This window comes from Leptonotus elevatus, chromosome 19, assembly GCF_054856555.1.
Source record: "Leptonotus elevatus isolate MCC_2025b chromosome 19, RoL_Lele_1.0, whole genome shotgun sequence".
In the NCBI taxonomy this organism is placed as follows: Eukaryota; Metazoa; Chordata; class Actinopteri; order Syngnathiformes; family Syngnathidae; genus Leptonotus; species Leptonotus elevatus.
The window spans coordinates 13246418-13259879 of record NC_141257.1 but is presented as its reverse complement, the minus strand read 5'-3'; the positions used below and the strand labels follow the sequence as shown (position 1 = coordinate 13259879).

Sequence of the window (13462 nt, the reverse complement as noted above, 5' to 3'; positions counted from 1 at the left end):
GATTTTTATAATAGACTAACGACATTTCATCACATTTTGACATCAAAATAGCCCTCACAAATCAAATTACAGTACACCGATGTAAGGTCCAAAGCATTTCAATAAACGGAGAACTCTTTCAGGGAGTTGACCGCCATTTTGACTTGTGACGTAAGCTCAGAATTGTCATAAATGCGCCAAAGGTGACAATAATTATGGATAGATTAGATAACGTTTATATTTGTCTAGTTTACAGGTGATGATAATCCTGGCTGGCATCAAGCTGACTGGAAACCAAATGAGATTCCCTTCATGGCAACCCCTGGACGTCGCAGTGCTGCTGCCGAGTTGGATTCTGACCTACCGATTGACTTCCTGGAGCTGTTCTTAACAAACGAGCTGCTCCAGCATTTTGTTGATCAGACCAACATGTTTGCTCTAAATTGTTTTCAAGAGGAAAATGCTTGGAAGCCATTATCAGTCCAAGAACTTAAAGTATTCTTTGGACTCACTTTCCTCACTGGTTTTATAAAGAAATAATAATAGTTGAAATGTATTGGGATTTGCTTGACGGTATTGAAACATAGTTTTTTCCCAAGACAATGTCAAAGAGACGCTACCTTAATATATGAAGTTTCCTTCATTTCAACGATAATGCGTCACGTGATGAATCTGATAAACTGTATCGAGTCCGCCCAGTGCTCAACTACATTCTGGACAAATTCAAAGAAATGTATTAGCCCCGCGAAAACATTTGCGTCAGTAAGTGTAAGATGCCGTGGGGAGAGCGTATCCGAATGCGAGTGTACGTTCCTGAGCCACCCAATGTAAAAGCCTATGTATTGTGTGACTCTGAGACGGGGTACCTCTTCAATATGCTGCCTTATTATGGGAAAGCTCGTCCGCTGCCTGATAATGTTTTCTCCCTCATTGACCGTCTCACAGGTCAGGGACATACACTTTACATGGACAGTTTTTACACGTCTGTTTCGTTGTGTGAGCGTCTACTTGAAGCCCAGACTAATGTTTGTGGAATGCTGAGGGAAGACAGACGGGAACCTCGGGTCATCACAGGGGCAACTTGTTTGTCATAATCAGAGGGTGATGGCGGTTGCGTGGCAAGGCAAACAGTTGACGAGGATGGTGACAACCTGCCACCAAGATAGGATGCAGCAGAGTGAAGTGCGGCAGAGAGGACACAGGAAGAAGGTTGCTGTGCTCATGCCGGAATGCGTCGTGGCGTACAAATCATCCATGAAGGGGGTGGAGAAGCTAAATCAAATTGTGGAGTACTACCCCGCCATCAAAAAGTCGCTAAGCTCGGCAAAGAAATGTGTGGCCTATCTGTTTGAGTTGTGCATATTTAATGCGCATGTCCTCTACAGCAGTGGTCCTCAATCCTGGTCCTCGGGGACCGGTAACCAGCCTGTTTTCCATGTCTCCTACAGTCAACACAGGTGGGAATCGTTATCAGGCTTCTCCAGAGCTTGCTAATTAGCTGATGATATGAATCAACTGTGTTGGCTGCGGGAGACATGGAAAACAGGTTGGATACCGGTCCCCGAGGACCAGGGTTGAGGACCACTGCTCTACAGAGCCAAACATCCAGGGAAGTGTGGCACCTTTCTAAAGTTCATAAGAAGTATAACACGTCCCTGGACTACAGAGGAGGAGGAAATTCCGGATGAGGGGGTTGATTGGGCCAGCCGATGTTCTCGGGGCTAGTAGCATAATTTTCTGAGTTTTTCTTTTTTTTCCTCAGTCATGAACACGTTGAGCAAATCCAAATTCAACCTTTGACCATAACTTGTATGTTGGATATTTTTCATTTTTTTTATAATGTTCTGTATGTTTTCAGAAAATCATTTGCCTAACCTTATAAGGGATGTCATCTGTCATGTTGATTGTCTGCTCCCTCAAGGTGTTTTGTTGTACTTTTGAAAAATATAAACAGATGCTACTACACATTTTGACAGTGTTAAAAATTTTAGGGTGTGTAATCTGTTTAAGAATGTGTTCAATCAATGTATTTCCCCAATAAAAGGTTTAAAACGTGATTTGAGCGATGCTTTTTTGTGTGAAAATAATGTATATATACAGTTGTGAATATAATGAAAAAAACAATAAAACGTGAAACAAATGTAGTAAATAACATTTAACAAATATATTTAGCTGTACAAATCTACCTGTGTGTGCATATTTATAGAAACTGCTCCTTTATAGTAATCCAAAGTACGCCATTTTAATCATACTTTTCCAAACCATAGTACGAAAACTACATTTCCCATCATGCATCGCGCACCGGAAGACGTGTCCATCCAGCGGATATGTGAGAGCTGCGCCGCATGAAGGCCCTTTTCCGTCTCTGAGAAGTGTGCTTCAGACCGTCAGACACCAGTGAGTCCAGTGTACATTTTTACTTGCATTTTCTAGCACGTAAAACAAGTGTTGAGGCATTAATCGAAAGAACATTAACTCCCGGTCTTCCCAAAAGTTGCGACGAGCATGGTAATCATGTGGAATGTCTTGTTTTCCCTTAAAGCTTTTCGTCCTGCACAGCAATGCTAAGCGCTAGCATGTTGCTAAGTTTTAGCCCATGTGGAAGCTAGCTAGCGGCGGCTTTAACGGTGCATTCGCTATTGATTTTACGGTCCTGTTTTTATTGTAGCATAGTTGGCAAGTCTTACTTTGAAATTTGTAGAAAATCAATCGTATGATAAGATTGTTTTAAATTTTGTTATTTGCAAACGTGTTTGAAGACTCGCGTCAACCAAGGCCCTGCTTAGGATAGCCAACCAACCATTACTGTTAACTTGGAAGCTAAAGTAGTTGACAGGCATATAATTCATATTAAAAAAAATTGTTGTATCTCTTCTCCAAGCTTTTAAACTCTTATAAACACACATTATTGTCTCCCAAAGTTATCCAAATATCGTATTCACAACTCATGAGCCACATAGGCAAGCTTTGTAAAACAAATCCATTTACTTTGCATAGTGACTGATTGGGAGACCGCACCAGCTGTGGCTGAGAGTCCTGAGATCAAACTGTTTGGCAAGTGGAGCACCGACGATGTCCAGATCAATGACATCTCCCTGCAGGTGAACACAGCCCCTCGTAGGAATGTTTTGGTGACCAAAGCGAGGCTAGAGTCACGCCTCGGCATTGCTCCGTTGTCTTGGTGTGCTAGAGCACTCGCAGAGGAATACGTCTCTGCATATTCATTGGCTGTTGTCTCCAATGGCCCAGCCAATCACCAGCTTTGACACATGAACAGTTTAATAGTCACCCCAAATAAAACAATTGTTTTACTATGTTGTGTTTAATTGCTCTTTTGCGTTTGCAGGACTACATTGCCGTAAAGGAGAAGTATGCCAAGTACCTGCCCCACTCTGGCGGCCGTTATGCCGCCAAGCGTTTCCGCAAGGCCCAGTGCCCCATTGTCGAGCGTCTGACCAACTCCATGATGATGCACGGCCGCAACAATGGCAAGAAGCTGATGACCGTGCGCATCGTCAAGCACGCCTTTGAGATCATCCACCTGCTTACTGGAGAGGTGTGACATTAACTTGGATCACAATTGAAAGAACAAGTTTAGTAAAGCGAGGCTAGAGTCACGCCTTGATATTGCTCCGTTGTCCTGGTGTGCTAGAGCGCTCGCAGAGGAAACGTCCCTGCATATTCATTGGCTGGCGTCTCATGTGGCTCAGCCAATCACCAGCTTGGACACATGACCTGTTGAATTCTCTTTAAAATGTTGATCAAGTTGAACATTGTTGAAGATTATAATTGTAAAAAAAAAGAAAAAAAAAAGGGAATAACCAAGTAGATAGATAGATGAATAAATAAATAAACTTTTATTGTTGTTGTAGAACCCCCTGCAAGTGCTGGTGAATGCTATCATCAACAGTGGACCCCGTGAGGACTCTACCCGTATTGGCCGCGCCGGTACCGTCAGGAGGCAGGCCGTGGATGTGTCGCCCCTCCGTAGAGTCAACCAGGTAACATGACAACCCAAGCTTTGCACTAAACTTCATATTGTGACATTGAAGCTCATGATAAATTGCCAACGTAATTTCATTTATTTATTTAACGCGAGGCTAGAGTCACGCCTCGACAGTGTTTGTTGTCCTGGTGTGCTAGAGCGCTCGCAGAATAAAATGTCTGTGCTTATTCATTGGCTGTAGTCTGAGGTGGCCCAGCCAATCACCAACTCAGACACATCACTTTGCCTGTGTTTGTGTAGCCACGTTTGTCCACCCGGATGCCTCCGTAACAATTTCTGTCGTTGTGTTGCAGGCTATTTGGCTGCTGTGCACAGGCGCAAGAGAAGCTGCTTTCAGGAACATCAAGACCATTGCAGAGTGCCTGGCTGATGAGCTCATCAATGCTGCAAAGGTCTGTTCGTGGAGTGGAATTGCTTTACCTTGATTGCTGTACCCAGAATGTGCCGTTTGATTTGTTGAACTCTTAATTTCTTTGCCCCCCCCACAGGGTTCATCCAACTCTTACGCCATCAAGAAGAAAGACGAGTTGGAAAGAGTTGCCAAGTCCAACCGTTAAATAAATGTTCTTACTAACAAATCAATAAATTTGGATACATCACTTTACTGTTCTGTGGTTTATCAGACCTCACTCTTAATTTAGCATGTTCAGAAATGACAAAAGTTGCCAGTTTTATTTCAATGTACAATTCACATTGAGCTTAAGGGCAACAAAGCAATATGCACAAACAAATGATCCACAACAATTGCGCTTAAGTTAATGTTTCTTGCACATTCTTAAAATACATTTGTAATTGAGTTCGGTATTCTTAATTGTTTTCTTAGGGTGTGCTTAATCTTGACAAATTAGGGTCATTTGCTAATATGAAGTGACCATGCATTCTGTTTCTTTCTAAAAGCCCTCAGGGACATCTGGCCGATTGGCATGGATCACGTCACATGTTAAAGGGTGACTACCTGATTTAAATCAGAATGACTTGGGTCTCCATGTAAACCTGGCTACTACTAATGTTGATTTATTACCACTTGTGGGGGTCTCACATTAAACACTGCTATGCATGTACCCTACTTAATGGGGAAATTTGTAGTGACGACATTAAGAGAGCCAAGACAATTGTGGCTTTTTGTAGAAATGGGCAGGTGAAGCTTCATTAGTGTTTTGGTGCTTCAGTGAAAGCAACACGAGACATCTAGTGGATGAAAAAAGTAAAAGCAACCTGTCACTTAAGTGAAACATTCACTCATCCTTATCTTTCCGCAATAAAAGTCCAAATAAATATGGAACGGCATGTTAGTTACAGGTGTTAAAAGTTTTTCCATAAATATATTGGATGTGTCCATCTTTATGAAAGGGCGTACTTGCGAAGTTACAAAATAACACGACAGGGATGTATTTTCACTTGCACTTTTCACTGGTCACCATTAGTAACAGAAAAACACATTGTTCAATAGCTTGGTAGTTATTACACAACTTAGCGCCAAAACAAACGGTCAAACTAATTACCGCCACCAAAGTTTGGCCGTCAATGCATGCTGAGATGTATGCGCATCAATCGCGTGATACTTGCAAAACTACACAAACTCTCCACGCACCATTTCGAAGCAGTGTGATTCAGAAAGTCCAAACAAGCTTCGAGGTATCTGTTTCATTTGACCATCACTAGCTTTTTGTATTCAAACACTTTAATAGGTGGACCTTTACAATCACATGTAATACAAAAGTTGTAGCAAATTATAACAAAGGCAAGATTCTAATATTCTGACCCCCCCATTGAGTATCTAAATCACACAACCAACGCATTAAAACACCCATGGTGTGATGCCTACAACACTGCAAAGCACAAAATGCTGTTTATTTCATCCAAAAATTTGCATAAAAAAAAAAAAGGGCACCAGTGAAGTGTTAACTGGATTGACCAGATGCCAGAAAGTGACATTTATAAGCTGTGGCATTTTAGCTCAACTGATGCTAGTGGACTTTTGCAGGTGTAAACCAAGCACTCTCATTCGCCATTTCTTCCAACAATGGCTATAAACATTCTGTGAAGAGACCCACCCTACCCCGGCGTGATAGCACAAAGCGATCCGAACACGGACAGGTTTCGCATAAGACAATTAGAAATATGTGTGCTTCTTATTGATAAGCAGGCAGAGCGAGGACAGAGAAGCTCCCAACTTGGAGGTCTCGCTGCAGGCCGTAGGCAAGAAGGTGTAGTCCTGCAGCTTCTGGAAGGCCTGCACACAAATACGAAGAATAATTTGATATGGGAAGTAGGGAGGGGGGGAAAAAATCAAAGAATTCTAGACTTTTTAGTGTGTCGGGGGGCTTACAGGAATACTGTCAGGACATTCATCCGCTGGCCTGTGGAGCAGGAAGTCCCTCTTGGATGGGCCCTTTATGTAGATGCAGTTAGCTGCAGATTGCTCGGGCACAGTCAGAACCTCATAGTGGTGGTCGGTCAGCTGTTCCATCATCTGGACACAACACGCTACTTACTTTTTGGAATACATGAAAACATCAAAAGCAGTTCTGAACAGCTTTTAAATTGTTGAATTTTAAACTTTTACTTTTGCCCAATCACAAAACACACCCACCCGCAGAGTCTTCTTGGCCCCGTCACTGTTGCTGATGACGATGGTGTTGGCGCCTCCCATCGAGCAGATGTTTTTCAGCCGAATCCCACCGCAGACTGGCACGGTGGACACGGAAAAGTCCTGAACACATCGGAGCGGAAAACGTTTTGTTGATGCGGCCTCGTTACGCTCTCTTACATAACAGCAGAGGCAGGCTTACCATTAGGCAAACACGGTCGCTTGCCTGGGGCCCCCAAACATGCCATGAAAACCGATTAATAAAGTGAATTAAGAGTATTTAGTCCTAAAGGTTGAGGTGAAAATGAGACTTTTGTCAGCACATTGTTTCGATATGTGACCCCTTTCCATACTACATAAACGGCATGGTATGAAAACACAGGCGTTACTAAAACAATCATCACCACCTGTGCTTCATCTGTTCAAATGACTCAAACGAATGATTCCAAAATATGTCACCATGGAACAGCTGCTTTTTGGCCCGTATTTAATTCCATTGCATTGCTCAGTAGGATTGCAAACAATTCATCCAGCTGTACAAATAGCAGAAACGACCATGATGTAGTGCAGCTATTGATGATGTACGTCAGGATTTGGCCCAGTTCATTTTTAATGGTAGGGGGGGGGGGGGGGGGGTCTATGTACAGTATAAAATATGATGGACGTCAGCCATCAACATATATATTTTTTTTTAATTAATATTAGGACACTTGTTGAAATTGTGAATTACATTTTATTTAAAATGTTTTTACTTATTATTTTATTACTTAATTTAACAACAAAATTTTATATGATAGTGATCAACAACTTTCAATTATTAAAAAAAAACAACTGTAATTTTACATAGCACGTGTAAATATAGTAGAAAACTTTGTATTTTCCGGAATTCTATTCAAAAAGTCAAATTTGTACTGATTATTTAAACAGAAGGCCAATTCCTTTTGAATTTCTATATTAAAACCATGCAATAATAATTATATTACAGGTTATTTATTTATTTAATTAATTTGATTTGATTTAATTTAATTTATTATTATTATTTATTATTTAATTTAAGATTCAATCATATAGGAGAATGCAGCTTTTGAATAGCTGTCCACTGTAGTGGCTACTTTTTTTATATGTAATTTTCTAAATTTCTTGTGATAGTGAATATGGTGATTTGTAAGTTGTGAGCTATGATAATCAAAATAAAAATTGATAAAATTAAAAAAAATCACCCGTGTAGAGCAAGTTTCACATTTTAAATTGAACTATTACATTACATTTTAATGTGCATAAAAAAAATCCCAGTGGGTGCTTGTTAGCCACAAGGACAACATGAGTAGCCGACGGGTCTGTTCTAAAAATGGCTAACCAGTGATGGGACACTGTGACTTACTAAGAATTCAAACAAAAAGTTAACTTTTCTCAACTTAAATTGAGTTCAATGGAAACAATTTTTTTATCTGCACAAACACAAAAATCTAGTTTTTATTTACACACACAAAAAAAATAATTCATTTTGAGGTCTAATTTTAATACGGCCAATGCCTAGTCTAACAGAATGTAACGGTACACACGACACCACCTGCTCACGCTAACAGCAAGCAAAAAAAACAAAAACAACAACTGACAGATGAATCATCTTCACCAGTCATCCGCCGCTTCTTTGCTCTTACCCGGAACGTGTCCGCCAGCAGCTCGGCTCCTTTGTGGTTGGTGTGGGACGAGATGCCCACGAAGAACTCCCTCCCCGTGAAGAGGATGTCGCTGCCTTCCAGCGTGGCCCCTCCGGAGTCCCCAAGAACCCCGTCCATCTCCACCACGGTCAGGTTGAGCTCCGACATCACCCTGCGCACTGCCTCCACCTGCACACAAGACGAGTGGCGGGAAATACAAATTGTTTACTTTGATTTGCTGCCATCTGGTGGCTTGTTAAGGCCAAGGAACTATGTTGAAGTGAGTTGAGGTTTCATTTCAACTTTCTTTGCCACCACAAAATTATTCTGCTCCAACTCCTACTGCCAAAATTCCATTTGTCAAGTATCCAAATCATAATTTTTCAGTTCTTGTACAGTTATGTCAAGCTGTGTTCACATGATGGCACAGCTGCAAGATTATGAATGCTTTCCTTGTTTGGTTTTGAGGAAAAAAGATGATTTCCCTTGCAGGTTCATTAGTTCTATATCGTTTCTTGCCCCACAGTAAGTTCACCCTTGGATGCTCTGAGTTCTTGCTCACATGCTGATGTCTCGCACTTTGATTTAATGTCATATGGTACCAAAAAAGCGATAAAAAGTCACCTGACTACACTGAAGCATTATCATGAGATAAGATTCAATTGAGAAAAGTCACTAAGTTGGGGGGGGAAAAATCTAGCTCCGCCCACAGTCATCATTGTAACAAATAACCTATTTGCATTTAAACCACAGTATGACAAGTGAATCATAAGTCTTCTGTAATTTATTTCATCCTTGGTGTGTATTTGTGTGTATTCACTGCCATTGACGGCTATAGACGTCAAAGAGCCATTTTAACTGGGCTGGCAGTGAATAGGCTAACAATTAAAAAAAAAAGTTTTTACATTAAGTACTATGCAGCCACGCTCGTCTAAAAAATGGCATTCTGACTAATATTGCTTTTGTGGAATATAAATTCCATCCATCCATCCATTTTCTGTACCGCTTGTCGTCACAAGGGTCGCGGGGTTGCTGGAGCCTATCCCAGCTGTCTTCGGGCATTAAGCAGCAAAATCCAATTGCTTTTATCCATCTCAGGGGGCGGCCATTTTGCCACTTGCTGTCGACTGAAAATGACATCACAGTTGCTCAGGGCAGATGCTGCATTCGAGGAAGGTTGGAAGTTGGTTTCATCCCAGTTGGCTTTTTCCAGTTCCGACCTGAAAGCGTTCGAGGCGAACGTAAACAATCAAAATGGCGAATAGTGCTTTTGTTTTGGTCCTTTAAAACACATTTTGACCCCCAGCAAACTTGCCTTCTCAGAATTTTGCTTCATTTATGTATTTAACAACGTCAAGGGGGCGCTCCTGTACACACTTCCTGGTTTGAAGTCGGAAAAGTCCGACTTCCACACTTGTCTCGAATGCAGCATCAGTTAACAACCAATCACAGCTCAGCTTGCAAACATCACATGACCAATCCCAAAGAAAATGGCATCACAGTTGCTCAGGGCTGAGTTGGACAGAAGGATTTTGTAAGGACTTTTTGGGTTGACTTCCCCTTTAAAGATATGAAAATGACCTGTCAACAGGAAATGAAATATAAAACATTTCTATGTGTTCACCTCGCTGCGCCTCTGCTGTCTGAAGGGCCTGGTGATGAGCGCCGTGCCACCTTGGATCACCGCCACGTCCTCAACCTTCCAGCTCATCGGCAGCTCCGGGTCCGGAGGGATCTCGATCAGCTGCAGGCCCACCTTCTGCCTCAGCGCCCCGGTCAGACAGCCGAACTGACGCTGGGCCTTGGCCAGGTCCACTGAGACTTCCTTGTTCTCGCCGTTGTCTCCCACAACCTTCCCAAAGGTCTCTGGGATGCCTCGCACAACCGCGTGGGTGAACTGGCCGTACGGGCACATGTTTGCCATCTTTGTGGAGCAGAGTAGGTGTGTCACGAGGAGGAACAATTTCTTCACTGTCGAGTTGGAGTGAATTTGGCTCAAGTGGAGACACTCTCTACCTCCTATTGTGCATTCTTACAAGAAAAGAAGCACCACCTATGAAAAGAGATGTTAACTTAAATCAGGGCAAAGGGTTAGAAAACCCAAACATAATAGTCCAATAGTATTATTTAGTATTCATTTTTAAAAAGCTTTTCCAAAACTAAATTCCAATGCTAATGGAATGTCTGCTTCAAGGGATTCCACAAGTTTAAGTAAAACAAGTAAAACATTTAAAGACCACTTTTACCCATCAACATGACAAAAAGTGGGTTAATTAAAAATGTTTTCGCCCATCAGTTGTGGTTTTAGTTTAGCACCGGTGCAAACAATCTTCAATCTACAAGTAGTGCGACGCCCAACTCTGATCCTTTCACATTAATTAACCTTTAAATCATCCCATGGGAAACTGCAGAAAACAAACAAAGACATGAAAGTAAATGTCCTCCTTACCACTTCAAAGCGTGGAAGTAAGACGCTTTGGCCACGTTCGCCACTGTCTGATGTATTTCCCAAACAGGGCCGTTTCCCGTTATCCTGCTTTTCACTCCTGTCCTCCCGCCCACCACTGTGTTGAAACGTGCTACTTCCCAGTATGCGCTTCAAAATAAAACAACGTTTTCAATTCTCAGACACTACGTTTTGGATTTAGAGAAATACTCGACATCTCAGTTGCGCCGCCCTCTAACGAAATTAACTTTATGGCGTGTGGGCGACGAATCTGAACGCCATGTCCGTCGAGCTAATAATGACATTTATTCATTAGAGGTGTCATTTCCGGTTTGTTGATGTGCATAATTTTACCCACTTGAGTTATTGACTCCAAATAAATTAACGGCCTATATAAACACAAAGTAGTGGGGAATATGTTTAATTATTAGGTTATTTATATACGCAAAACTATGTAAAACTAAACCCAAATTCAAACTAATTCGTTGCACGCCGTTCGTACGTCGAACCCTGTTATGTCGGACCACTGTAAACTGAGGACTCCTCTTGGCTAGTGAGATTATTTAAATATATATTTTAAACAGCTATGCTAAAATATTATCCATAATGTTGCAGTACTTGTATGACCAATGCAGTAACATAAAGGAGAATATTTAAGAGTGACTTTACAAGTTTATTGGGTTTATTTTACAATGTGACATTTCTTCCTTATTTTAATGTTGCATTATAACAAAATGCAAAAAGTGACTGCAAACTCTGAATAATGGTGTATAAATATCTCATGTATAGCCTAACAACACCAAAAACGTTTTTGAATACAATTCTTGAATGCTTTTTATTTTTAAGTTTTTTGTTATCTGATATTCCTCAACTGTATTTAGTCACAGTCCTCATATATTAGCGCCTGTTTATTCAGAACGGTTATCTGTTTTTGTCCTTGACATGATAAAAAAAATAATCTTTTAAGCTTTTCCCAAATGGGTCAAATGGTGCTTGACTATTGAAAAAGCATGTTGCACTATTACTGGCTGTGGGGGGAAAGCATTGCTGCATGCCACTTTTAATAACAAAACAAATGAATTAGTTTACATTTTACATTTCTGGACAGTCGTGACTGAGCAAATGGCACTACTTTTATGACTTATGCAGCAGCACAACATTCCTTTCTGACTGTGTGAGTTACTGCAATTAAGTCCAGGGACAGCACAAAGACATAAATCAGTGGTGGCGTGGTACAAAAAAATATTAATTCTGGGCACATAAAGAGGTGGAATAGCATAAGGGAAATGAGTAAGCGAGGGGGGTTGGATAAAAGATGGCAAGTAGAGGGCGCAGACAGGATTAAAGAACACCATCTGTCCACTAAGATCTGTCACATGAACAACACTGGCAGTTCTCCAATCCAAAACAAAAAAGTTAAGATTGCCTATAAGTGTGGCTGTAAATGTAAATGATTGTTGTTTTGCCACATGTTGGGTAGCACTGAGATCTACTGGATATACTAGATGCAGCATAACTAAGAACTAAAAAGAAGAGGCAGAAAAGGTCCCCTACTTTGGCGGCTGGTCATTATAGGGTACTAAGCTGAGTCACCTTAACAATAGTCTTCACTTGTTTTTGTGGTTATAGATGAAAGAGTAGCAATTTTAAAGTGTTCTCTTTCTTCCTATTTGCATTTTCTAACAGTCTGGATGCCCCGTGGCTCCATGCTGCCACTCACAGGTCATTCTTGGTACTACGACAGACATGTAAATAGCAGAACTTATAAAACCCCACTGGGGGCAGTGTTGCTCATTAAACAACTTCCTATTCACTCTTATGTGTCTCTTTTCTTGAAATTAAGTTTTTGCTGCTTTTTTATTATACAGTGGACAAATTCTCGTTATACTTGCGTGACAGTTGATGTTTGCACAATTTACTCACACCCTACTATAGGAGACAGTGAAATAGTATTTTCCAAATAATGAAATTTGATATATCATTTCAATTGAGTAAATGATAAAATATTTGTTTAAAAAGTAATAATTAAGTAAATAAATAAACACAAATCAATGTATTTATCAAACTGAATAAAATTGAATATACAGTGTAAGGAAATATTACTGCTACAGCTGCAATTAATCTGTCAACTACTCTGTGAATCTGTGCACTAAACAGGATTTTATCCTGTGCTTCTCTACACATCTAATGAACTAGTAAACAGCTTATCCGGTCTGAGCCACTTGACTGGTCCCATCACAAGACCTCCAGTCAGAAGACCGTCCAGCATGCTGTCCTCACGTCTCCCATTACAATTCTAGGGTAATTCAGTTAAACTAGACGTTCCTATCTTCTTACTTTCTTTAGTCTGACTCTGCAGTCGAACGGATAGTTTGGCATGCTTGTGGAAATGACATGCCAAGGACTCCGATGGGAAATTTATGATTCTATTTACGCAATGACGCTTGAGACTATCTCAAAGAAGCATTTCAAATAATATTTGACATTGCGTGGATGATTGGAATGTTCGTGCAATGCATCTGTTATTTACTCTGGGGACCAATGTTGCATTCTTTAATTGATTCTGTTATTTTGCACTTTGCAATGAGCTTCTTTCAAATTAAGTTTTTAAAGACAATTTAGGCACAGGGTGACCTACAAAGCCAGACAAAATGTGGAGTCAAACTGAAAATAAATATGCCTCAAAAGTCAAACAAAACTTGGAGTTTTGTTGCAGTACATGTAGGCCTACAGTACATATAGAATAGAATAGACTTTATTTGAATAAACATATAATTTCA

General features: G+C 40.7%; 2 protein-coding genes and 3 non-coding genes across 5 annotated transcripts; 4 read left to right on the top strand and 1 right to left on the bottom strand.

The window, feature by feature from the left end:
- The first annotated feature begins 2261 nt into the window (after window positions 1-2261).
- Window positions 2262-4584, top strand: rps5 (ribosomal protein S5). Its single transcript, XM_086062571.1, has 6 exons — window positions 2262-2376; window positions 2977-3080; window positions 3326-3535; window positions 3852-3980; window positions 4279-4377; window positions 4474-4584. Coding segments are annotated over exons 1-6 (612 nt in total). The 5' UTR covers window positions 2262-2375; the 3' UTR covers window positions 4543-4584.
- LOC147158062 (small nucleolar RNA SNORA3/SNORA45 family) lies at window positions 3119-3252 on the top strand. Its single transcript, XR_015091481.1, has one exon. It is a non-coding gene; the product is annotated as a small nucleolar RNA SNORA3/SNORA45 family (small nucleolar RNA).
- On the top strand, window positions 3581-3713 carry LOC147158061 (small nucleolar RNA SNORA3/SNORA45 family). The gene has a single exon (XR_015091480.1). It is a non-coding gene; the product is annotated as a small nucleolar RNA SNORA3/SNORA45 family (small nucleolar RNA).
- LOC147158060 (small nucleolar RNA SNORA3/SNORA45 family) lies at window positions 4073-4205 on the top strand. The gene has a single exon (XR_015091479.1). It is a non-coding gene; the product is annotated as a small nucleolar RNA SNORA3/SNORA45 family (small nucleolar RNA).
- A 1216-nt stretch (window positions 4585-5800) lies between the features above and the next one.
- On the bottom strand, window positions 5801-10914 carry ddah2 (DDAH family member 2, ADMA-independent). Its single transcript, XM_086063528.1, has 6 exons — window positions 10686-10914; window positions 9861-10289; window positions 8237-8425; window positions 6579-6698; window positions 6315-6458; window positions 5801-6218 (listed from the first exon to the last, which is right to left on the bottom strand). Exons 2-6 carry the CDS (start codon window positions 10158-10160, stop codon window positions 6099-6101), a joined length of 873 nt encoding a protein of 290 aa, XP_085919654.1. The 5' UTR covers window positions 10161-10289; window positions 10686-10914; the 3' UTR covers window positions 5801-6098.
- Between the last annotated feature and the right edge of the window lie 2548 nt (window positions 10915-13462).

Coding starts and splice junctions, on each gene's coding strand:
- rps5 (XM_086062571.1), top strand. Junction 3,081..3,325: donor TCAATGACATCTCCCTGCAG/GTGAACACAGCC, acceptor TTGCGTTTGCAG/GACTACATTGCCGTAAAGGA. Junction 3,536..3,851: donor TCCACCTGCTTACTGGAGAG/GTGTGACATTAA, acceptor TTGTTGTTGTAG/AACCCCCTGCAAGTGCTGGT.
- ddah2 (XM_086063528.1), bottom strand. CDS start 10,160: ATGGCAAACATGTGCCCGTACGGCCAGTTCACCCACGCGGTTGTGCGA. Junction 8,426..9,860: donor GACAGCAGAGGCGCAGCGAG/GTGAACACATAG, acceptor TCTTGTGTGCAG/GTGGAGGCAGTGCGCAGGGT. Junction 6,219..6,314: donor AATGTCCTGACAGTATTCCT/GTAAGCCCCCCG, acceptor ATTTGTGTGCAG/GCCTTCCAGAAGCTGCAGGA.